The following is a 27,270-nucleotide window of genomic DNA, read 5'->3' as shown; positions in this document are numbered from 1 at the left end:
CTTTTACATACTTATAATTCTTCCATACACCATTACTTTCATGTATTCTGTGTAAGTTGTTTTGCAATGCTCTTCAGTATGTGTTTTTCCTCTTAAAAACAAGAGCGTTGCATGCTTTACAGTGCTGAAAATAGCAGACACGCAGAGAGTATCATGCTGATGAAGTCACAGAACCCAGCCGAGGTTGTAAACACAAGGATTGACAAAAAGGCATGTTATGACCAGACCTTCTAGAGCAGGGGAAAGTGGGCTTCGACGGACCTTACTCCTTATACACAGTAAGGCTACTTGGGGCTGGACCTACAGTTTAAAGTGGGATCCGAACTACTTGTGCCTCCACCGGGTATCGAACCCGGGACCCCTTGCAAACAAGGAAATGTAATATGCAAATTGTAGGAAGATTGGAAAGCTGCATCTTTAAAGCAGGAATTGACAGACTAGGATTGGGCAAATATGGAACAACAAAAATATATAACCTAACCTGAGGAAATTCTCAACACACCACTATTTAAAAGCTAATGAAATACAATCACATGACGTGAATTGACTAAAAGATTTCAAAGAATGTTTTTCATTTAAAAAGTTTTTATTTCAAAAAATATGTGTTACATTCTTGAAGCTTCTGATAATATTGCTCATTAATGATTTTAAACTATTCTTACTAAACATTCAGTCATTGCTTTTTGTACAATACAAATTCTAGTTTTTATATATTACAACATAAAGTATTTGTCAGTGAACTTTAAAATATACACACTAATAGGTAACTTATGACTAGGGTTGTTGGAAACTATATCTCAAGAACACACATTACATCATTTTTAAAATGTCAAGCTAGATGTCATGAAATTAAAACAAATGTTATGGCATAACTGTACTACTTATAACAAAATAAAGTGAGTGAAATCTTCATCCATTTAAAACCAATGTTACAAATCCTTGTGGATATGGCTTTCTTACACTAAATGTTCAAAATGACTTTTTTTTTTAAATTTATTTATTTTAGATTTACATTGTTATTAGTTGCAGGGTAACCTTAGAGAACTGAATTCTGCCATTAGAAACACTGTCTTCTTGACCAGTATTTTTGATCTTGATCAGAATACTATGAAAGCATCAAGATAGTAAAACAATGTTTTTCAAAAGTCTAAATTGGTATACTCGCATGTGTTTCCATGTGATGAAGTAAATATATGTACCAATTTTTATTGTTTTATTCTCTCTGATGCTTTTGGAACACCTGCTGTTTGTATATATTCAAAAAAACTGATTTACTTACTCAGGGACATAGGACCTGGGGCATACAATATACACAGGGCCTATAACCAAATTTTCCAAATGTCTGAAGAAATCGGAGATTTTTGTTCCTGAGTCTGAAGTGCAGGTGTCCCATATAATCTCAATACAGACATCATTACAATTAATTTATATATATTTCGTATTATCATCTATGAGCAACAAGCAGAACATGTTACAGGTTAAAAATCAAACTAGTATATCACCTATCAAGGTGGCAAATTTCAATCATATCCAATAACATTTTCTGTCGTAACTCTCCTCTGTTTAATTGTCATGCCATACTGAATTTACATTGTTTCATATGAGATAATATTTTCACATGATTTAATTCTATAATTACATGACTAGTGCATGTTTGTTATTTCTTGTTCAATCCGATTTTTTTTGTAGGCAGTACTTTGTTTAGAATGTAATTGCAGTAATTTTGGATATTTTCAAATATGTCGAAACAATTCATGAAATCAAGAAATGTCTTATTAGTTGCTTAATTGGAAGCACCAGCATTCTATAAACAAACAATTATTTACATATGGTGCAGGATCACATGTAATGCGAGGCCTCAGGCAAGTGCCCAAGTTGCCCATCCCTAGGGCCGGCTCTGTACTTACTTATTCGTAATGAGAAAGAAAGATACTTGTATGGTTAAATTTCTAATTTATATTTGGCAACTGAATACTGATACAATTATGTTCTTGAAGAAGCCTTGTTGTACTAGCTATATTTTTTTATGTATGAGAAAAATGATTCATTAATGTTTGAAGTAATTACGTTATAAATGCAGATGCAAAATAATTTAACAGTTATTTTTAGTGGTAAAATAAAATAAAATAATGACCACTAAAAATAACTGTGTTAAATTATTTTGCATCTGTAAAAAGTGGTTATGCGAACCTTTAAGAACAACATAAATGCATATACACAGGGCCTATAACCAAATTTTCCAAATGTCTGAAGAAATCAGAGATTTTTGTTCCTGAGTCTGAAGTGCAGGTGTCTCATATAATCTCAATACAGACATCATTACAATTAATTATGTATAAAGGGGTTTTCTACATATAATGAAGTGATTTACTCTACGTATTTCACATATGCGTATACTTTCTTCTCTGAATTATTATATCACCACTGGCGTCAGAAAGAACTGGTTTCCTTCTTCTATGACAGCACTTCTCCTGTACAGTTCTCTCTTATCTGTGTAAGTAAGCTTACATTTAGATGCACATAAATATATTAATTAAATTATTAGCTAAAATTTCTTACATTCTATAGCAATTAAGTCAGAAAAAGCAACAGGTATTTTTTGAAAGAAAATATTGAATGAAATATAGAATTTTAAATGAAACTTATGCAAATGATGTGTCAATGGGAAAAGTACAAAAAAGTGTTTTTATAACATATCTCCAATTAATGATATCTTTCTAAAATCATTTTAAATGCCATGCATTCGGGTGCTTGTCAATAGCAGTGACCTTTTTCTGTATTATCTGCACATTCACATTATTCTTATTTACCATATTTAAGAAATCTGAGCGTTTACATAGTTATTATGTAACTTTTCTTTCAAGCTGAACAAAACGTCTAGATATTAATATATTCCTTTTCAGATTTATTGCAATCTATAATGCCTTTTATAAACAAACTGATTTAATTAAATATTTCCTTAGGTTTGTTTTGAAATACTATTCTTGTAAACTTAAATTTATTCAGTATAGGCTTCTTAGAATAATTCTGGAAAAGTGTTAACACTTTTACTATGGATGAGTTCTTCAACAGTTGAAGATATGGATACAAGAAAATATTTAAATTAAATAAGAGAACACCTTGCTCCCTTTAATGACCTCCAGAGGCTTTACACATTGAGATTAATCTGCTCTTGAGAATTTATGATTTTTAATTCAATTTGAATATATCAACAGAAACAAAAATGAAATAAAAATTAATATTATGTATTCATTTCTGAACCTAAGATTTCAGAACTTGCTGATGAACTGTGAATAATGTAGTTCTAATGTACATTTCTTGTAAGTTTCCTTTCAAATTCATCAACTGTAATTTGCAAATGTTAATGCCAAACTATTTTTTATGGTGTTAACGCATAAGTAGTTTCTAAACCTAATAATATAATCCAAACACTTCACTAATGAAAACATCAACAATCATTCAACATGTACATAATGAATTTTAATACATAGCTAAAGTTAACTATAATTGAATAACTAGATGCTTCTTTTGTAAGAAAAATATTTTAATTATTTATTATGTAAATTCTTCATTTGCTAGGCACTCCTGACTTAATTTAACTGACTTCACTATGTAAAGTCGAGAATTCTTATGTCCTTATATTTGCCTTGTGTTTCTCTTAGATAATATTAAACTATAAAAAAAAAAAAAAACTGGTGCACTTGCAAAATCAAACCTATCCTCACACATTGATTTCTAATGGTCTTTGTCTTATTTGTAAATACTGCAATGGTCTCTCTGAACATTATGATCTCTTGGTATGGCCACAATTATAACTTGGCTTCTCCTTCAGCACTAGTGTCCTTGACATAACAAGTAAAACACATTTTTGACACTGTGCACTATATTGCAAGAAAATAATAAAAACGATACACGCTGTTGTTCGGCCAAACTTGTTGGATGGAAGTTTTGGGGAAAACCTAATATGGATTCGTCTCTAATACTTATCATAACTTCATGTGAAGAAACTAACACTGACTATTAACAGAAGTAGAAGTGAGGATATTGCATGGATGTTCCTGTGTCCACTGTTCTTGCCTGACAGACCCTGTTGGTTTGGCTCATCAACGTCAACGGCATTGTTGAAGTTAGGGTACCAAGTCTCTGTTGTCTGGAAACCTCCTGTGACTCTCGTGGAGGAATCCGAGTGTCCTTTCGGAACCCACGACCCAGCCTCGAACCCTGAGCTGCTCGTTCCTCTGCCGTACGGTGGCCTGTAGGACCCAGAGCTTGATCCCGGAGAGTTGTTGTTGACGGGTGGCTGGTCGACGTTCAGATTGTGCGAGCTTGAACTGCTGGGATTCGAGGCACCTGGCTCAATCTTTCCTGGTGTCCAACTTCCAGCTTCTTGGCCTCCAGAGCCGGGTGAATTGCTCCAGCCGGTTGCGGAACCTCCATGCTGGCTGGTTCCCCCAGAGTTCCAGAACCCGTCCGGCCGGCTGCCTTGAGGCCTGTTCCTGTCCTTGTTCCGGTTGTTCTTGTTGCGGTTCGGACGATTTCCTCCAAGCTGGGTGTCTTGCATGGCATCAAGATCTGAGCCTGTCGTTCCTTCTCGGCCAAGTCCTGGTCCTCTCGTTGATTCAAATGCCGGGCAGTCTGCAGAGTTAGGTCTGTAAAAATGGAATTATTAACTTGTGTACAGCACAGTTAGAATCAGAAGAACATTAAAATTTCTATGGTGCATACATTTCTACATGCATCTGACATTGTGAGTTTGAGTCCTACCCAGGACATACGTGTTCCATTCTGTTTGTCCTTTCATCTAATCCTTACTCATCCTCATAGTCACAATTAACATAAAGAGGTTGAAAAATCTGTAATTAATAACTACAAACTAGTAGCTACATAGCAAATGCATTCCTACAGTTGGAGTTTTTTACATACATGGCAAATTCAATGTAATGCAGAATTACATGAGACAACGACACTGTCATAGAGCCTCATGTTTTATTCACAATTGCTGCAATTAAATAACAGCATTTTTTTACAAACATCTCACACCAAGTAGCAGATGCAGAAAATGACAGAAGAAGTAAGACGCAAAAGATGATAATATGTAATAGCTACTTAGGATGAATTACACTAGCCTCCAATGGTTCTGTGGTAACAATGAAAAATGGGTGATTCAAATTGACATCAGTGACCTAAATCCGAAAATAACAACATTTTTTGTGTATCACGTCCAGTTGCTGCACAATGTAATTTCGTCCTTTTTAATAGCTACAGCTCACTGCTCAGCAGATGATCCCCAACAGAAGTGCAGTGACGTAGCGATGACAGGCGACTCCCTAATAATGGTTGGGGGAGTGCACCCTGAGTGAGAAACACATGTGGGCTTGCTGTAACCGGTGCAGCGATACAAGTCGTTTAGGGTTACCAAACGTCCTGTTTTACCTGGACTAATCCTCTTTTTCGAGTCCTAATAATGGTCCGGGCAGATTTTTAGGAAAATATGGAAATGTTCTCTTTTCTGGGATAAAGACAACTGCTTAACTTCAAGATTAGTAACAAAATGTTACTTAATAATAATTGTTAATATTATTTTCGTCTTCAATTTTGAAGTAAAGAAAAACGACACTCTCAGTTGCAAGCGCAAAGCCAAGAAATTTTTCTTCCAACAAAGAAAAGTTGTTGGACTTTTGCGTCTCTTCTGTTGTCGCCGCTCGTCATGTATGGTTTTGATTACAAAGCATTTGCGACATCTACCATGGCTCATGGTGATCAGCAAGTTTCTAACAATAGGTAAGAATATGCGATATGCCGCAGATTTCTTTGATTTGAGTTTCACGACATCAGAGTTCAGAATAAACAAAAGCTTTTAACTGCTGTACTCTTAGTTGTTACATGGCAGTGGAGAAGTGAAGTTCTGTGGACCAGCAATCTGAACCATGCTGTAACGCAAATGTGATTTTAGTAACGCCTTACCTTACAAAAACCATTTCCTGACTTTAGGCGAGGAAAAAACAACTCCAAGGCAGAATGTCTTGCAGAATGTCAATTTATGTTGTTATTTTAAAGTAAGAGACCGAGTTTCACAACCGGAACTGTATAATATTACGGGCATAGTGAATAAATATTAAAATATTCAGACATATGCCTATAATGAGGCATATTATTAGTTATACGGAAAGGGTGTGAAATTGTTTTACAAGAGGTGTGATCTATAAGCTCACCAGAGCACCAATAAGTACAAAACGTGTGTTCAAAGTGCTGCATCTTCGTCGAAAGTTGTTAACTTTTTGCAATCTAAAAATGCCATCATTTTTAAAGTTTGTCAACTGGTACCTAAAGTTGTTGCCGTATATTCTTTTTAAAATTCTTTGACATACAGTCTAAGAATACACAGGATAAGCAATACAAAAGTATTCTGGCCACTGAAAGAAAAGCAGCAAATGTTGCTGCGGACACACGCTCTGCGTGATTGACGCAAATCAACTCCCACGCACTTCGAAAAGGATACTAGACCACAGCGGAAGGCTTTCTGCTACCCCTCAAATCTGCAAATGGACCAGTCCTTCCCTTCACCCCTGCTCCCCGTCTCCCCTCGTTTGGGGATCTTCTCGTGAGCGGTGAGCTGTACATATGTGTTCAACGTAGTAATACTATCACATTTTTCCACATTACACTGAATATGAACAAAGATCTTGAAGGAAACAAAAATTAAATTAGAAATACATTAGATATGATGCACAATGGTACTGTTGAAACATTTGTGGGTGTTATATGATCAATGGGAAGTTACTGAAAATGTATTTCAGAGTGAAGGTATGGGATGAGGATAATTTTTTGCTCCACGTAGTGCATGTAACACTTGTGTCGAGGAACTACATTATTGGTATGAAGGAAAATGGATGGCAATGCCTTTTGCAATACCTATGGTGTGGTGCGAACAGAAAAATTATTGTGATTATGTTATTTTTGTTTGTCCCAAGTTAGTGGTTACAACAAAAAATGAAGTAATTTCCTCACATATGATCTGCCATCTGGCCTATTCTGCATGGACATGACCTGCCAGTGTCTAAACCACCAGAAAACTTAAGTGACATTGAATTTGAAAGCAGTTTGTCATATTCAAGCAGTGATGAAATGTATCCCGAAACAGAAGAGTTATGCACTTTACCGAAACTATTTACCCAACCTGAGTTGAATGATTTGGTAGGATACCTAGAGCTCACAAAAGAAAAGAGGGAATTACTTAACTCAAACTATACGAAAATAATCTCTTAGCTCCTGGGGTTAAATTTTCTTTTCATAAAAATCGTGACTAACATTTTCGGCAATACTACACACAAGAAGGTCAACTGGTATTTTGTACCAATATCCCTAACCTTGTGCAACAGTTTGGAGAGGAAGCATATGATCCCAGTTCCGGCTGCCTTTTTATCGACTCCTGCAAACAAAGCCTTAAAGTCGTTTTGCTATGCAATGGCAATAAATTAACATCCCTTCCTCTTGCACATTCTACATGCCTAGCCGAGTCATGTGAAACACTTAAGTTAGTTCTGGTCAAAATAAAGTACCAGGAGCATCAGTGGAAAATATGCGGTGACCTTAATGTCATTGGCTTATTACTGGGACAATAGAGAAGATACAATAAATTTCCCTGTTTTATGTGAGTGAGGTAGGGCCAGAGACAAACATTGAAATACTGTACATTGGCCTTAAAGAGAGGAACTGAAACCAGGATCCAGAAATGCTACAAAAGCGAGTGTTGTAGACCGTCAGAAAATTCTCCTGCCCCCATTACACACAAAACTTAGAATTATGAAACAGTTTTGTGTAAAGGCACTAGACAAAAGAGTGGCCCATGTTTCCAATACCTATTCATGAAATTTCCTTTATTATCACAAGCTAAAGTCAGAGGTGTATTTGATGCACTGCAAATTCATAAGTGATGATTGATGACGATTTCAATTGAAGATGCATGGGAAGCATTCAAAGAAGTTGTGAGGAAATTTCTTGGTAATATGAAGGATCCACTGTACAAAGACATTTTGAGAAATATTTTGGACAAGTTCAAAGTGCCTGGTTGTAATATGAGCCTGAAGCTTCATTCCCTGATGTCACTGAAGAGCAAGGTGAGAGATTCCATCAAGACTATAAATAATTGGAGCTGCGTTATCAGATACGCTGAAATGTACATATGATGGCCAATTTCTGTTGGTCTACTACACGTGATGAGCCTTCCAGAGAACACTCTAGGAAATCATTTACATTCCATTTCCATGGCAAGAGGAAAAGGGAAACCAACACATCTAATATCGATCCTCATAGATATATCAGCTTTTAAAACGTGTGTCAATTTCTACTTATGTTTCGCCCGACCCTGTGGCCGAGTGGTTAGCACATCGTGCTGCGACACCAAGGGTCCCGGGTTCAAATCCCGGTCGGGCTTGGTTGTTTGTGAATGTCCATTCATCAATTTCATCATTTCATCACTCATCCCCATCTTCACAAATTAGCCAAGAGGCACAAAACGCGAAGTAAAATAAACTAAATCAATCAATATACTTATGATTCTTAATTTGGTTTGATTGTTATGACATTCTCGTACACATTATATTACTGCTATTCCTTGCATTTAAATAGAATATATCATTTATTTTATGTATTTACACACATATTATATAATAAATATAACTATATTTCTTTTTATGTATTATGTTACTATATTATTATAATTTATTGTATTTATCATGTATTTGCAATTTCTACAGTATTTCTAAATGGGGGGGGGGGGTTTGCTGTTATCGATGAATTGATATAATAATGAAATAACATATTGTGAAATATACTGACGTGATACAACAAAACAGAATACATTTTCGAAATCAGTGTATCGCAATTAGTAAAAGTCACCTATTGAGGTTCATATTGCAGAAAGAATGTTTTCACTTGCAGGCTAGTGTTATCATTAATGTATACCGTTTTGGGACTATATTTTAAGCGTAACATTATATATTTGCTTGTACATGTGACTGTGTAAGGATGTATGTGTGTATAATATAAACTGTATTGCCTTTTTGTTTATGTCCGTGAAATGGTGAGCACGTGTCTGTGTGTGCGAATAGTAATTGTATTCTTTTTTGTATTCCTTTAAATTATTTTGTTTCCTTTAATTTCCTATTTTATTAGAAAAGCAATGTAAGAAAAATCGAAGTAGATGGTTAAGTGAAAGAAAAGGCAAAATAGCCTTAACTTCGCCATGTATATAAAGTCAAAATAAATAAATAAATAAAAATATTTATGTTGTAGTGATTTAGGATCTACTGCTAGAATAGTGTGCTGTAAAGCTAGGCCATGTTTGTTTATGTTATTTCGTATATTTCAGCCCGACCCTGTGGCCGAGTGGTTAGCACATCGTGCTGCAACGCCAAGGATCCCAGGTTCGAATCCCGGTCGGGCTTAGTTGTTTGTGAATGTCCATTCATGAATTTCATCATTTCATCACTCATCCCCATCTTCACAAATTAGCCAAGAGGCACAAAACGCGAAGTAAAATAAACTAAATCAAATCAAAATCAAATCAAATCGTATATTTCAGCATTAACCAACCTTGAGATTGAGAGAAATGTTGTAAAACAACAGAAATGCTAAATATCCAATAGTGTGTCAGAGTCTAAAAATCAACTTGTAAATGCGTTTTATGACTTAAATGGTATATGTGGATACTAAATATAGAACTATGCCTTGCTATGATGCCAGGGATCCTGGGTCTGAATCCCAGCCTGAGCATGGACATTCTTTGTGACTGTCCCACACACATCATCAATTACATCATATAATCTCTCATAATTGAAGGGCTCAGATGTAAAACATGTTAAGTGGCATTTTGGTAATTTCTGAGTTTATTAAGAAAAAAGGTAGATAAATTCTTTTCATGTTGTGTTTCCCAATTTCAGAAGGCTTCACTGAGTCCAATGCAAATTGTGTGACATGACAATTTCACTCGAAAATTGAAGGATGGCACATTTTACTTTGTAACCCAAAAATAACCAAAATGTCACTTACCATGTTTTACACCCCTTCAATTATGCGATTAGATAAAACTGGCAGAAAGGTCAAGTAAATTAAAACAAATCACTCACTCACTCAAAGTGAGGAGGGATGTTGGAAATGGTATCCCCTAGCTGTTGCATTGCTACCATATTAAAATATAAGTGCATCCCCTAGTTAAACCCAAGACATTACTAAACATCCCTCCAGCTAGCAATTTCCACTTCAAGCACTGATTAGGAGTGTAAAATATTTTTTTTATTATTATTATTTCACTTCAATTCTTCATAGTGCACAATTTCATGCAAGAAAACTTTCTTTGGCTGTTCATACTTTTGTCCAACCCTGTCTTTGAATATATTGTATAAAAAGGCCATTTTTTTTTCATGAACTAGCTATTGCTACCTTACTTGAATTAAGGGATGTGTCCCAGTATCTTGATACAGGTGTAAAGAGGCTATGTACGGACTGCCCACATGGTTTTAATATCAAACACTAACTCACCCAGATTAAGCATATTGATGTAACATAGAGTTCATTCTATGTGTAACCTTCTTCTCATTTAAATACTAATTCTAAAACTAGTATGTATTTTCTTGCACTTACATGTAGTTCTTGCATTCCTCAAGAAGAAAGCTAAGAGCTTTGTCCAGCATTTGGCGAGCAAATCTGGATGCTTGGCTGTTCCCATTGGCAGAGTCACATCGTCTCTTTGTTTCGTCCAGAACACATTCTCTGAATCTGTGGTGGTAGCTGAAAGAAAATACAACACAACTGTTCAATGGCAATCACAATAAAAGTATATCGTGGCTTTCAAATATGCAGGGTGGTGCAACGAATCGAGCGATTTTGCAACACTGGATATACCTAGTTGTTGCGCCAGAGGTAACACGTGACTACTGCCATCTTGCAGCCCTTTCGTTACCATTTTGTTATGATGGAGTTGTAAAAACAGGGCAGAGCAAACATTCACTGTGAAAGCGTATTACAAGAACAACAATAGGGATATTCCTTGGCTTGCCGGATCACCAGATCTTAACACACGTGATTTTTTTTAGGAGTAATTGAAATCAAAAGTCTTCCAACCAACCCCTACTCGCCCTCAATTAACTTAAAGATGGGAACAGGGAAGAGGTGACTCAAATTCCTGTCTTACTGATAGAATGCGTGGAACAAATTGGAGGTCATCGTAGTAATGTTGTTTTCAAATAAATTGCAATATAAGGATTGCATTTGTATTTTCTTTTGGTATTTCTTCTTCAATAAATAAAGTAGTTCTTTTTGTCTTAATTATGTTTATTTTGTGTGTGTTATGTATTATTTTGTCTTAAGTGTGCAGTATTTAAAATTGCCCGATTCATTGCCGCACCCTATATAAGTTTATTATGCTCATTAGAAACTAATGACTACTTGTTAACACCATGAAGGAAGATGGTTTCCAGATTATGCTACAGTACATTTTGCTGTTTGAGAATAAATCAAACCAAATCACTGTGCAGTAAGCCTCCACTGGGTATCGAACCTGGACCCTGTGATTACAAGGAGTCCATAAAAATAGTCATTAGTTTGTATTTTGACACAAGTATTCCATTTTTGTTTTTGAATATGTTATTCAATCAACTGGTGACTGAAAACACCATCTTCTCACAAGTGCATTTAGATTTCAAGTCACTAGTAGACCACTTGGTAAGTAAAAGGTAATGTCATCATCCTCTACACATTGCGCTGTACCGTGAAGGCTCATAAGGGGTGTGAGTTACAGGCCCACACGTTCTCGATCTTGTCCATAGTGAAGATGACGTGATGAGCCCCATGCTCTGGCCACTGTTACCCCTCCCTGCCCAAAGTGCCCATTGATGAGTATCTTGGTGGGCCCCAGATATGAAAGTTCTCCATGTTATCTATAAGAGGTGTATCTATCCCATTGGTGTAGTAGACATTTTGCACTAATTATGTAATGAAATAAACAATATCTCAAAATTGGTCAAAACACTATATTGGTTGAAAATGTTTTGGAAGTTATATTATCATCACACACAATAATAATAATAATAATAATAATAATAATAATAATGCTAATAATACAGAGCATTCCCTGACATTTGCTACGAGACTCGGCGGCAAGCGGCCCAGCATCAGCGCTTGTCTTTCCCGGTGAACAGGTCCGCGACAGTCGGTAGAGTTGGCTATTAAAATTACAGTTTCATATTGTGTACTAACCTTGATTACAGAAGGTGTTGAAAATGATGTCCCTCTGCTGCAAAACATTCCTGGCATCTCCCAAGGAAATTGGCATTTACACGCGCAAGTTCGTCTACTGTAATTCTCCCGATTTCTCGTACAATACTCTCTTTTTAACTCATGGATGGTGTACGGATTGTCTTTTTATACTTTATTTTTTAGATTTCCCCATTTTTCTTTCCACTTTTATTCAGAACTGACCCTGTTACTCTAAACTTTTTCACGAGGTTTAATATAGTGGTTCTATGTGGAACGGGAACACCAGGAAATTTCGTTGCAAAACGTCGTCGCACTTCTCCACAATTCCTCTTTCCGAAGTAACACTCGACAAGATAAATCCTTTGTTGTAATGTAAACTTCTGTGGTGGAATATTAAGCCACAATCTTCAACACACGGACACGACACAACGCAACTTCCGAGGGAGGATTATACTGGCGTCAGTCTGCAACGTCAACAGAAAGGGAAAGAGAGCGAAGGCAGGGAGAGCGAAAAAAAACAGACTGTAGTGGACCCGTTCACCGGGAAAGACAAGCACTGATGCCGGGCTGCTTGCCGCCAAGTCTCGTAGCGAATGTCAGGGAATGCTCTGTATTAATAATAATAATAATAATAATCGTATTCCGTGAGTAATGTTCAGCTGTAGGCTGATCTACTACCTCTGCAGTAAGTTGAACCCACATCCTTTATTTCTGTATATAAACAGCCATTAAGATCATCCATTTCATCACCATCACACATTCTTATCCTTGCAATTCATGTAGTGGTGGAAGTAAACAAAGGATAGAAAACAACATGGAAGGAAGAAATTATTTAATAGTAAATGCCATTAACTCACCAGCACATCTTTTGCTGCGTTGCATCGCGTGATGACACCTGCTCCACCAGGTGGTTGTAGTGCCTTCCGCAGTGCGCTTCTTCTGTCAGGGTAGATTTGATGCAAGTGGCATACTTCAGATACTCTGTAACAATACCATTAGAGCAGAGAGGTCAGTGAGGTTGTCTAAAGTGCTCCGATAAAAGTGCATTAATTTCAAATCCATTTTCAGTTTGTCTGTCCCATGGTCATTGAGAGGGTGGAGTCGAACTGGTCCATCCACCCCATCTCCTGGGAAATTGGCATACTTCGTTTTAAGTTACAAGAGAGCAGCCAGTATGTTATTTTTATAGTCAATAACATAAATAAGTTCAGGTAGTTAGCTTTCGAACAGAATAACTAAAGTACAAAGAAAAGTGTGTTAGATCGAAAAATTGAGCATTTTTGCAAGTTTCACCATTTTCAAAATTCCAACAATGAGATTTTTATTTCAGAGGTCACAGAGAGTATACTCTATGACTAATCTCCTGATTTTTAAAGCTTATCCTGAAACTTAATAACAAAATATAATAACTTTGCATTTCATTTCACTAAAGCCCCTATCACACGGAACTGGATTTCTAGTAGGAATGCCCTAGTTGGCACTGAACTGACTTTCTAGGTAGCAATCATGGCCGCCTGGCTGACTGCTTGACTGGTTTGAAGGAATAGGACATGTTCTAATTGTACTTGCTATCCTCGACTGGATTCTGTGGAACAGCCAATCAGAGCAAAGTTTGGCCATGTGAAGATAATCTGTGAGTGTGCAAAGGAGCGCTTTTGTCTGTGGTTTCCGAGTGTTACTCCAGCAATGTATAACGTATACAGCATGATAGGCACATTGAGTTACATCATCTATGCTGAGTACACGGTGTTTACATTTGAAACAACTAAAATATTCTTCCATACGTGTACAGTAAACGTTGTAAAGTATGTATTTAAACAGCGCCATTGTTTTGTACCTAATAACGTTTTATGCGAAACATTATTCCTCTCGGTTGAATAGTTATCGGCTTTTAAAAATGTGAAGTGTTACATTGTTTACATCTCACGCAGCCGCTATTACAACTTCCCTCATATGGGAACAAAAGTCTATCGACAAGTACGCTGATAAGTACCATATGAGGCGAAAACTAGCAAATTGGTAGCCAGTCCAGCGCCAACTAGGGCATACCTACTGGAAATCCAGTTCCGTGTGATGTGGGCTTAACTGTATGAAATGTGCTGTATTATCAGTCTTGTGGCGGATTGAGTAAAACTATCACTCCAATGATACAATAATAATCATTATTATTATTATTATTATTATTATTATTATTATTATTATTATTATTCATAATTCAGAATATAATTGAAAATTTTCTGGTGACGCCTATGGAACCAGGTTAACTTTACATATTCTATCATTTAATGAAATGAATAAATGGCCGCCAAAATTTAAAAAAAATTATTAGAATATTATGTGAGAGGCCACATGACATAAACTTTGTGTTGAACGAGGAATGTAAAATCTAATGACAAAATAGTGTAAATATGCATTTCAATGCACTGACTTGAAATGTAAAAAAATAATAATGAAAAATAGTTGTGCTAGGTATTCACTCATCTGATGAATCAAGTAGAGGAGTCTCCCCAAGGATATAGTAATAACATTAAATTTGTTTTTATTTGCTTCGTAACAGTAATTATTGTACTATTCAAGTTTCATCAATGGCCTGACTCCCTACAGAAATTTCTAGCGACGACAATGAGCATCGCCAGAAATGTTTGTAGGGGTGATCCACTATAGTGGAAAAAATAATAACAATAATAATTATTATAGTCATGGCCATGATTATTATTATATTATAAAAACTATTACAAACTAATTAAATTAAACAAATTACATTTCAAATTATTTTTATTATTGTATTATATATCTTTGGGGAGACTGCTACTCCATGAACCAGATAAGTCAAGATCCATCACAACTATTTTTCATTATTTTTTCATTTCATGCAGTTAGTGTACTGAAATGCATGATTATTATATATTATTATTACCTATTACACACATCGTTCAAGGACAAAATTAAAAGTTAGGCAGAAATTTTGGTCATAGTGTTCATGTTGTGTGACCTCGCACATACACTCATTTTTTTAAAATTTTGGAACCTGTGAAACCATTTATTATTTGCTTTAAATCCTAGAATATGACAACATAAATTGGTTCCCATATTTTGCGCTCAATTATTCGATCTAACAGAGCTTTTAGTTAAGTTAATCTGTTAGAATACCAACTAACTGAACATCGCGTCTGTTATTAACAATAAAAATAACAAGCTTTCTGCTTTCTTGTAAAAGGGGGTGGGGCAGGGACGGCGACAGGGGTGGGCACGGGTGGGCGCTGTGCTCACCCGATTGCCCACCCAATCAAATTCACTAAGTACACATACTTAGAGATATGTGAATGTTGCAATAAATAAGTGTATTCTGGTGTTCATTACATATATATTTTACTAACGAATATGATCTATACTAGAAATGTTCACATATCATCATCCCATAAAAAGCTGATTTAACTTTGTCATTAGAAAGCAATAAGGAATTACAAGAGATCTTGAAACAAGAAAACTGGGACCAATTGAATACTTCTATGATTAGAAGCAGCTAGTGGGCTTAGGAGGCGCAAGATTATACAGGGTATGGTCAAAATGAGATCAGAATTTAGGGTGAGCTTGAGGGCTGCTGCTCCCCTGTCGCCGTCTTCACTGGGGAAAAAACTGCTTTGAAAAGTAGGCTACCGCATATAGAAAAAAATAGGTACACTGGATGTGATGAAAAAAATGTAGATAAAGGTATAACTAACCACCTCATGTAGCTTGGCGAAAAGATATAACTGAAACTGTGAAGGGGGTTCGGGTGGGGTCTTGGTGTTGTAAGCTCCGGGTCTTCACATATATAAATCCCGGCCTGCGTATGATTAAATTAATCTCTAAATAAACAAATAAAGATCTCAGCGTTCCTTCCTCCAGCAACACAATAAATTATTTCGACTTTTGAATTAGGTCTACATTGATATTCGTTCTACTAATAAGAAGCAATCACAATAACCACTATAATACCGAGGTATATTAATTTTGATGTAACAGTTATGGGTTTGGAAAACGCAACAGAATTATTGAATTGATAATGGGTGGCTAATTCTGTTTAGAAATCCTAGTTCCACACATAAATTTTGCCTATCAGTTACGTAATCATGCGATTTTTCTTGTGATTAACTTACGTAGAATTAAGAGAAGAAGGAAAGCTTTGTTTTGAGGGCGTCAGAGAACTAATCAGTCACGATGAGAATGGTTTAAACTTTAGAAGCATCAGAGGTTTAGCCGAAAAGATCAACAGAATTTGTAGATGCAGATGAAGTAAAGAAGAAAATTTTGTCTATTTGTTTTTAAGTCTACTTTTATGCTCAGATAGGCTAATCGGAACTAAACGTACAGTTTAAAGTGGAGTCTGAACCAGTGTGCATTTAAGAGGGTGTATTACCAGAGACAATATTTGAGACTTTCGGAAAACAACGTTATTTTTAACGGAGTTAGCTGCCTTGATTCAACAATTAAACACTGTGAAACTGAAACTACCACCTCAACATTCGAAGTGGTATGAACTAATGAAACTCCACTTTTGGAAGAATAAGTTGTTGCTGATTCGACTGATTTGTTCTATGTGAAGTCACTTTTCTGCTAATTTTGGCTAATGGCGACAATGAGGTTCGATCGTGATTAGATGAAAGTGACGAAGGGGAGAAAACAAATACACACAGACATTAAAAATACAATCCCCCACAAATTATTATTTTGACTGTGGTTCTAAGCGCAAGAGACTCGTTCGCCTGCAAGATTAAAGTTTCCAGGTATACTGCTCAGGATAGAGGTTGACATTTGAGCGCTTTCGAAAAGTTACCGGTATAGTGACCAATTTCGATTAATTCCTTGTGCCCAAAATCACATTCTACAAAATGTAAACTGTTCGTTACCTCAGTGTATGTGTTCATCTAACCCTACGTGTATCACTTCTCCCACATGATTAACGAATATTACTTCAGAAACAGAATAACTACTTAGCTAACAGATTTTTCAATGTTACTTGCTTATTACTTTGGGGCGGTCTTTTGTCAAAATAGCCTTTCATAACCCTGGGGATACTTTATGCAGAATGAAAAAAGAATTGGGTTTTTCGTGTGTGTGTCCGATGGCGGCGATTAGGAGGAGCATACATGTGATGTGTTGTGCATGGTAGTTAAGAGAAACATTTGAAGAATGGATCGAGAGAAAGTGAAAGGGAGAAAGAGGTAACAAGCTGAGAAAGAAAGATATAAGATGGCATTAGGGAGTAAAACAGAAAAGATGAAAAGGAAAAGGAAAACAGAAGGGAACTCGGGAGTGTAAGAGAGAAGGGGATACATATGCATGCATGTCGTACATATATGTGTCTTACATGCATATATGTACAGGGTGTCATTTTAATGGCGCCCACGGACCACGGAAACGTTTAGAGGACATCAAAACAAACAACTTTTCTCTGTATCATTTTTCTCGTTGGTTCGTCGTTTCGGCGCTACAGTCGTTCAAAAAAGCCCGTTTTGCCGCCTGAATGCTGGCAACCACACACAACATTTGTTTGCATTGGTGACGTCATATCCAGTCGTGAAGCTATGCGTTCCAGGGTTGCCAGGAACACACATATTCTGTGAAAAATGACATAGCTACAATCAGCCACATTATGTACCGTAAAACAAAACGAGAAGACACGTTCTGTAACCTAACAGGAAGTAAACAAACGATACGAAAAATGGTAGAATGAAAACCGAATTCAAGTGGAAGTGGTCATATCGAATTTTGTCTCAACTTACATGTCAAATATTTGCAAATTTATTTACCAAGTTGGCATCTACAATTTAGTCTATCCACTTCGTCCTTCTGATACTAGTTGTATGTGACACACTGAACAGATGACAAAAAATAAATTAAAGAACTCAAAATTCCAAAGGTAAGCAACACATAGGTTAATATAATGTATATTCAGGGAATTATGAGGCAAGTGGCAAAAATGGTTGAAAATACAGGGATATAAGTAGTAGTAATACAAGCTCTCCGACGGGTGTGTTTATCTATGCACCGGATACACATGGTGCCTGACATGGAAACTTACTTTAAATCCTGAAAAATGTACTACTCTCACCATCTCTCTCAAAAAGAACCTGTTAAAGTCATCTTACTCCATCTTTGGCAATAACATCAAAGCAGTATCCTCCCATAAAGACCTAGGCATTGTTTTCGACCAGAAACTCACATTTGAAGAACATATTACAGGCACGACAAAAAGGCTATGCGTCTCTTAGGTTTACTGTATCGTTTCACCGAAATTAGTGACATCTCAGCCCTCACCTTGTACTTCAAATCATTCATCTCCCCAATAATAGAATACTGCTCTCCCGTCTGGTCCATGGCATGTCCCACTCAGCTCTCCAGAATTGATTCTGTTCTTAACTTTTTCCTGTCTATAGTTCGTTACAGGGTTCCCTCATTACGCAACTTTCCAACACCACATCTCCTGTCCTTTCTAAACCTACAGACTCCCTATCAGCGCCGTTTACTGAACGATTTTAGGTATCTTTACAAAATTGTCAATAGCAAAATCCGTTGCAACACGCTCCTCCAGGAATTCAACTTTCGAGTGCCTATGCGCTCAACACTCAACACAAATCTATTTTACACAAAAAAGCCTAGACTGGAAATTCAAAAAAGATCGCTCTTCCACAGACTTCCCACTCAATATAATGACCTCCCATCAAGTGCTGATGTATTTTCCACAGAATATGCCTTTCGGTCAACCATCAGAAGATATGTTGCTAAATAATATTTAATTGTGCTATCTTGACTTATTTATATTAATATTTGTCTTATTTTGCTATTTTTATTTTTGTTCGTTTTTGTTATTTTCATTGTTACTGATTTGAGTGTAAAATGGCTACGTGATGTATCTGAAATTTTCTCAATAAATAAATAAATAATTGTTTGCAGCTGTGAACAGGACAGTATATTCGCTACTTATTCACCATTAGATTGTTACTGTGGCTGTACGTGTTTTAGCCGTAATGTAATAACGTGAACCTCGGATGCTTCCCTTATCAGCAGAAAAGCACGACATGGCATCTGGACACAAACCTATAGATATCAACCTTGCAACGAGATTTGCAAATATTTAACATGTAACTGGGCGTAAACAGCCACATGTAAGCTGTAAGTCCAATAAAGTTTATTGTTGTTGATATTTGACATGTAGGCTGAGACAAAATCCGATATTGACACTTCATTTTGAATACGTATTTTTACCATTCTCATATCGTTGGTTCAGTTCCCCCTTCACCGGAGATGACTGCTGATCTTCTGGCTGGTAGGCTATGATGTTTGGTCTACTGGACGCGTTTCTCGCTTCGTTTTACAGCTAATGATGTGGTTGGTAGTTTGTCATCTTTCACAAAATTTGTGTATTCCTTGCAACCCTGTCGTACGCTGTTTCGCCGCAGGAAATAACGTCACGGATACAATCAAATGTTGTGTTGGGTTGCTAGCATCCAGGCGGCAAAACGGTCTTTTTTGAACGGCTGTAGCGTCGAATTCGACACACCAACGAGAAAAATGTTGCTGAGAAAAGTTGTTTGTTTTGATGTGCTCTATGCGAATCTGTGGTCCGTGGGCGCCATTAAAATGACACCCCGTATATTTACATTTATACCTGCCCACCCTAATCTATCAATATACAGCTTCTGCCCACTCGGTCGAAAATTTCTGGCGCTGTTCCTGGGGTGGGGGCCAGTGCCCATGGTGTCTCCCCTTCGAAGTGCAAAGTTCGTTCTTGTATAGATGTTCAGTTCTCCAGTTGAAAATCATTTGAGAGAGAGAGAGTAAAATGCATCTATAGTGTTTGCTGGGACCCTTTCTTCATTGCAAAGGGCAGTAGTGTACGCAGGATTTTATGAATCTCTAAATTCACACTACCATTGTTTTATTATACTTTAATTAAATAATAATACTCATAATTAATTAATAATACTTATAATTAATTAATTAGCTGAATTAATACTAATACCACTACTACTATTAAGTACTACAGATCTACATAAATATAGTATTTACCAGTGATCAGAATGCTACATTTTAAAAGTAGCTTAGCTACAGCTACTCTTCCAACAATGTAGCTTCACTACAGCTACAGCTATATTTTCCAAAAAGTAGCTCGCTACGCTATTCCTGTTCGCTACTCGCTACTTTTGCGCTACTTCTGCATAAAATACTTAAGCAACCACATGGTTATACAAGAGAAGCCCCTAGTATGATAGTTGTGCTTACTGGAAAAAGATTGTTATTTATTATCATGATTCATTCATTCGGTAATGTTGATAGCAGTGTTACTTCAGTTACTTATTTTTACTGTGTTTAAGAATATTCTACCTATGTAAGTGGTATATAAATTCAAATTTCATATATGAGCATTGCAATTAGAGTGTTACCGAAATTAATAATTACAACTATACACAAATAAATTTATATTTATATATCAACATATTTTTCTTGAGAATATTAAGGAGCAATGATTGGAGGGCAAACTATGCTCTGTAATGATCATTATTCTTTTGTAATATAATTAAGCCTTGTTTCCATATTAAAAAAACACTAAGTTGCTGACCAAGGCAGTTTATTAAGACATTAAAACACTTAACATGTAACGTTTCAACCCTGTATCAGGGTCTTCCTCAGACGAAGAACTAAACTAAAATGAAGAAATACACACACAGAAAGATATAGCTTATACACATAGCAGGGTGACTAGCCATACAAAAACACATCATGTTGACAGTCCTTATCTTGGACGATAGGATGAAATCTTGGACGAAATCGTCCAAGATAAGGACTGTCTGAGGAAGACCCTGATACAGGGTTGAAACGTTACATGTTAAGTGTTTTTATGTCTTAATAAACTGCCTTGGTCAGCAACTTAGTGTTCTTTTTTTTATAATTTTTCTCATTAAATATTCCTGCTGCTGATCATTTTTCTCATTAAATATTCTTGCTGCCCACGCGTGGAAGATTAATGAAACGAGGTCTTACACACGTGCGTGTTCTCATGAAGCATAACATTGAATTGAATTGAATTGTTGTTTTAAGTCCACTTTATGCACAGAAAGGCTAATCGGGACTGGACCTACAGTTTAAAGTGGAACCCGAACCACTGTGCCATGCACCTCAACTGGGTATTCGACCCAGGACCCCTTGATCACAAGGCGACGACGTTATCACTACGCCATCGGAGAGGTCTCATGAAGCATATCAAAAATATTTTTCACTGATTACTTTTTAAAAATTAATTGGAATTTATCATTTGTATTGAAATTAACTATAATGTGTTGTGCAAAATGGGAATAACATAAAAATGTGATATTTATCAATTTTATCTTCTTAGCCCTTAAACGGAATGTTAATTTGTGGGAAGGGGGGGGGGGTGTTTGCTCGAACCTTAGGAATAGCTGGCATATTCTTCTATGATATAAATGTAAAACAGGTGGACCGATCCTTTGTGTAAGTCTTCCTGTTGGGAATGCTTAACTGAATACACAGTGGAAATTTTGTCACCTTGTAATGAAAGGGTCCCAGGTTTGATAGCCAACGGAAGCACATACTGGTTCGGATGTAAATCCACAAAAACAAGAAAATATATTAAAATAGATTGAAATAATCAAAGTATGGAACTCATCCGAGGAGCTGCGGTGGTCTGGTTGGTAGAGCGTCTGACAACCACGTGGGAGATCCAGGTTCGATTCCCGGAATTGGTTGGAATTTTTCCGGCTTCTTCCCCGCATAAATGTACCCGATAATTCACATCTGGATTGTCTCTCTGTTCTTACCAACAAAATATTTTGCAATAGTTAAGGTTATTGTTGTTTGAATAATTGTGTAGTCAACAAGGTGACACATTTTAAAGAGAGACATTCAAACGTGCCGCGGTAACCAATGGGAAGGCGGACTGGTGACTGTATTCTTGTCCGCCTAGCCTTTGTCTATACATTAGCCTCTTACAACGAACCAAGAACTTTCTTTAGTTAATTCTCAGTGTTCACACACACACACAAAAAAAAACATGTTCATTGAACACTGGCGTACATAGAGGGGTGGACCCTACCGAAATTTTGAGAAAATCAGAATTTTCAAACAAAAATCCGTTAAGAACTTTAAAGAATCAAAATATGTAAATGCGAAACCTCTTTTAAAGTGAGTCCCGATTACCATTTTTGTCTTTGAATACAATTTTAATAGACTGAAAAGCTCTAAAAATACGAAATATTTTATGTACTACCCACATTTGCTCAGGACCGGCGCTAGTCATTTTGCCGCACTGGGCGGCGGCGGCAGATTCCGCTTCCTTTCGAACGTCCTCCCCCCCCCCCCACCGTCATTACGCAGTAAATGGATATTGAAATCAATATATTCCTAAGTAAAACGTCAAACTATAAAATAAATAATGAGACTTGTTACGCTATTTCTATACTACTAAGCACAAAAGGATGTCTCGCTCGACCACAGTTAAAGTATAGAAAATGCGACACTAATTTCATATTATTATTATATTTTATGAAAACTCTCTCTCTCTCTCTCTCTCTCTCTCTCTCTCTTAAACGTATCTTATATATAATAATAATCCGTTGCGCAACAGCCCATAGAAATGAAGGCTTGACTTCATATGTTTACCGTTGTAAGTCTGTGGATTGGTAGGGGCACATATTTTTGGTAAATAAAAAAGCAAAATTTCGGTACAAAAACAGAGTCGATTTCGGGTTCAAAAGCGGTAAATAAAATAAAATTTCGGTGTTATAGCGGTGAATAATCACATCAAAAGTGGTATATAAAATGACATTTTGGTTTTAAAATTGTGAATATAATCCTAAATTTGATTTAAAAACTGCACTTATTACACAAAATAAACTTATCCCTTCTAATAGCACATTCATGTAGTTACCAGAATATTAAGTTTATTCCTGTGTAAAGGGGTCAATTTTAGCTTCTCAAAGATTCACAGTAGAATTAATCAATTTTCCGTGAATTGCATAACTCACAGGATACTTACTTCAGACTTTAGAAAGGGTCGCGTCGGTATATAAACGGTAAATTTCGTGTTTAAGAGTATATTTCGCATTTTGCAGTTCATTTCGCATTATTTCGTGACAAAACAGGGTAGAAAAATGTGCCTCACACCTTTCAGAAACATGAAAAATGAACATTACAGCATTTTATTTCATATTTCGTGTTTTCATCATAAACGAAATTTGCATTCCTCTAATGATTGGATTTTTAAAATGTGGTTGATCTAAGGTCAGAATTCTTTCCGCGTTGTTCCCGCATAAAGCGTCTCTGGGCTTCATCCAGCCTCAAATTAATGGGTACCGGGGGGCAACCCTGGGAGGTAAGGCGGCCGGAGGGTGGTGCTGATAACATCAAACAAAATGGCCGAGATCGAGAATGTGTGTGGCCCTACCCCCCACATCCCCTAATTGAGCCTTCATGACATGGTGCTATATGCACAGGGAATTTACCCCTTTACCTTTGAATGTAATATTCTTTTTCGTATAATGCTATCTTGCATAAAATGGAAACAAACGTGTTTCAGATATGATTGACCGAATATAATATTTTTAATAGCCTCAATTTCCAAAAAAAAAAACAAAAAAAACAACTTCGTTTGCCATTGCCACGGTTACCGACAAAGTTAATAAATTCGAAATTCTACCCTCACATTAGGTGCAAAAATCATGACCCTTTATCAGTTTAAGGTCTCCTTTGGAGTAATTATTTTATTGTAGACGAAAACACTTTTGTTCATCTTCTAATTCAGTAGCCTTCATGTGTTAACATTCCGGCAGGCAAGTTTTCTACACTTTTCAGACGAAAGATCAGATGGCATGTCTTTATGCTAATATCATAACATAAATTGAAAAATTCACTATGAAGTTTAAGCTGATCAAATTTTTGTCTTAGAGCTAAAATAATCGTCTGAGACCTGGTAATAAAAATCAACTTTGTACCGTTTTTGTGGATCTTCAACAGTTTCATCATAATGAAACTTCTTTTTCTTTCGATTTCGGTCCTGTACAGTGTTGCCCATCTGTGTGTCGCCGCCCCCAACGCCCCCAAGAGTGGAGGGAGGGAGGCTCTGCCAGGCTGCCAAGTGGCGTCTAAGAAACTTTGAAATTTTTCATCACTCCTGCCTTTTTCAAAGCGCTGATATGTTTACAAGAAATAAAACAGAATCTAAGAAATCGTAGATTAATGTTTTGAATATATTTGTTCTTTACATTACGTAGAGTAAAAAGTCATACCAGATAACTAGTGAGCAAAGGAATGTAAAGCCACACAACTGGTTTGCAATACATTGAGTCTCATGTGCGACCATTTGGACGGTTTTATTGTCGCCACTTATTTGAAGGAGCGCATCATATACCTCTCCCACTTGATATCTCAACGGAGTTAAGGCATCGAATTTGCTTTCCCACCTTGTGGCACTCAGTGGTTTTCAAGTGAGACTACTGATATGATCCTTCAAAACGGTGGGTTCCAAGTTATATAATACAATAATATAACTTCCAAGTTTTTAATAGGATTATTTTTTTTTCTTCTCTTCAAATTTTGCCGTCCTGGGCAGTGGCACGGATCGCCCCCCCCCCTTTCCGCCGGCCCTGCATTTACTATTCCAGCCCCTCCCGAAAAAAAATCCTGCGTACGAACATTGTTGCAACTGAGACACAAAACAACTATTTTATTTTTTAAGTTCCACTTTCTTTCTTTCTTTCTCTCTCTGGGTGAAAGGGGAAGGTCTCTCTCCCTCTCCTCATTTCTCTTTCCGCTTCTTCTCGACAGGGAGGTGTCCTACTTCTCTCTCGGGTTCGATACCGGAAGAGAAAGAAAAAGAGAGAAGGTTTGAAGGAGGAAGGAGAGAGAAGAAAGATAGGACCCCTGTACTTTCTCCCTCCCCCAGGAGAGAGGAGGGGTGGGGGAAGACAGAGAGAGAGGGTCAGGAACCCCCTTCTCTCTCTCTCTTTCTTCATTTCTCTCTATCTCCCTCCGCCTTTCTCCCCCGGAGAAACGAGAGAAGGATAAGAAGGTGGGAGATGCAAGGGGGATTGAGAGAGAGAGAGAGAGAGATAGAAGGAGAGATGAAAAAAGAGAAAAGAAGAAGAGAGGTCTCTTGAGAGACGAATTAGTCCCGTCCTGCCTTCTCTTCTCCTATTTTCTCCCTCTCTCTTTCTTGAACTTTTCATTTTCTTTTTTCTTTCTGTTAAATCACAGTTGCCCTCATATTTTGTTTTCAAGAATTCGTGTTTATTTTCAAGGCATTCACTCTGAAAGACCCGTGTGTTTGGAATGCTGTGCTTTTCTCCGTGCTGCATGGAAATAATAATTCAAATTATTATTACTATTATTATTATTATTAGTAGTAGTAGTAATAATAATAGTAATTGTATTGTTGCACATCTTTGACTGTGATAAATTGGCCAGTTCAATTTTTTTCCACAGCATTTTTCATAATATTTTACAAGCTCAAGGGGGAAGGGTTAAACCCCGTAAGACCCCCCCCTTGCGTACGCCACTGGCAAAGGGTGTAAGCTCTGTCAGATGAGTACACGAGTGTCAGCTTTCCTTCTTCACCCTGCTCTCTGGTAATTGCAGTTAATGCAAGCGAGCGAAGCTGTGACGACTGGAACTAGAACCAGGACAGTCTCTGGATTTTCTTTTCACACTATCCACTATATTTGCACTGAACTTCCCTATACACCCTGTTTTATCTTAGATGCAGGAGTGTATCCAGGAGACTTTTTAGGAGAGTGTAAAGATAAATCCAGATCCATATATATATATGTAGTAGTAGTAGTAATTATTATTATTATTTATATGTTAGTACATATATCACACCCAGGGCGAGCCTCAGCTACTGGGCGGGTCGCAGGTGGCGGATAGCGAACGGCCATCAGATATGGTGGTTAGCTGCGAATAAGGAAATACCAAATAAGCAGTCCCGGACCGAGGCGGTAGTGCTGTTGAGGTCTGGGGAGGAAGGATTATGGCAAGATCATCCTCATAAAATCCCAGAAAAGCCCCATAACAGCACTATGACATGGCGAGAAAGTGCCGCCATTAAATAAGCACTGTCCCTGCTGCCTTGCAGGGAGGAGAGGGATCTCCAAAGGCTAGGGGAAGGTCACCCCAACAGAAAACCAAAGGGTGGAAGGAACTCTTAGGCATAGAGAAGCCGATCCTTCTAAGGGGAGTAAACCCCTATCAGAAAATCCCAGGTCCTCCAAGGAAGTGGAGGTTGGAGCATAGAGCCCACAAAAGAAAAAGGGGAGAAACATCCAAACCCCATTGCTGGCATAGCAGCAACAAGAAGGCAGCCCCTTCACTATGCTAGGAAGCTGCAGGCCAATCACCTACACTTCTTAAATAAAGATGATTAAAAGAAAAGACAGAGAGTTGGCCGGACGGATCTATAGGAAAGATAATTGGCGAGGACTAAGGTATACGACTTTTGGAACTTGGAACATCAGAGGCCTTAATGGAAAAGAAGTTGAAATAGTAAAAGAAATGAAGAACACCAAAGTAAAATATTTAGCCCTAACTGAAACCAAGAAAAAAGGAAATGGAGAAATTGAGTTAGATGACGGATATGTACTGATATATAGTGGAGTATCGAGAATGGAAAGAGCTAGAGGAGGGGTGGCACTTCTGATCCACGAAGAAAAGAAAAACAATATAATAGATTGGGAATTCATAAGTGAGAGAATAATGATTGTTAACATTAAAGAAGAAGAAGAAAATATAGCAATGATAATAGTTTATGGTCCAAATGAAGATGATACAGTAGAGAATAAAAACATGTTCTATGATTCACTACAGAAAATCATAGATGAAAGAAAGGAAGAAGTATTGATAGTAGGAGATCTAAATGGAAGAGTAGGAAATAATATGGAAGAATGGAGACAGGTAATAGGACAACATGGAGAAGGGACATTAAATGATAATGGTACACGAATCTTAGAACTATGTGTAACAAAT

At 37.0% G+C, this 27,270-nt stretch overlaps 1 protein-coding gene across 1 annotated transcript in view; it reads right to left on the bottom strand.

Moving 5' to 3' along the window:
• Positions 1 to 582: 582 nt before the first annotated feature.
• Positions 583 to 27,270, bottom strand: part of LOC145996580 (uncharacterized) — a 171,074-nt gene continuing 144,386 nt past the window's right edge. The window contains exons 5-7 of the mRNA XM_083133100.1: positions 13,113 to 13,236; positions 10,642 to 10,788; positions 583 to 4,649 (exon numbers count right to left, since the gene is read on the bottom strand). Coding sequence (XP_082989226.1) covers positions 3,995 to 4,649; positions 10,642 to 10,788; positions 13,113 to 13,236 — 926 coding nt within the window. The 3' untranslated portion in view covers positions 583 to 3,994. The remainder of the gene's footprint in view (positions 4,650 to 10,641; positions 10,789 to 13,112; positions 13,237 to 27,270) is intronic.

Source organism: Lepisma saccharinum, chromosome 12 (assembly GCF_977018435.1).
Source record: "Lepisma saccharinum chromosome 12, izLepSacc3.1, whole genome shotgun sequence".
Taxonomy (NCBI): Eukaryota; Metazoa; Arthropoda; class Insecta; order Zygentoma; family Lepismatidae; genus Lepisma; species Lepisma saccharinum.
This window is presented reverse-complemented; position numbering and strand designations above follow the sequence as displayed.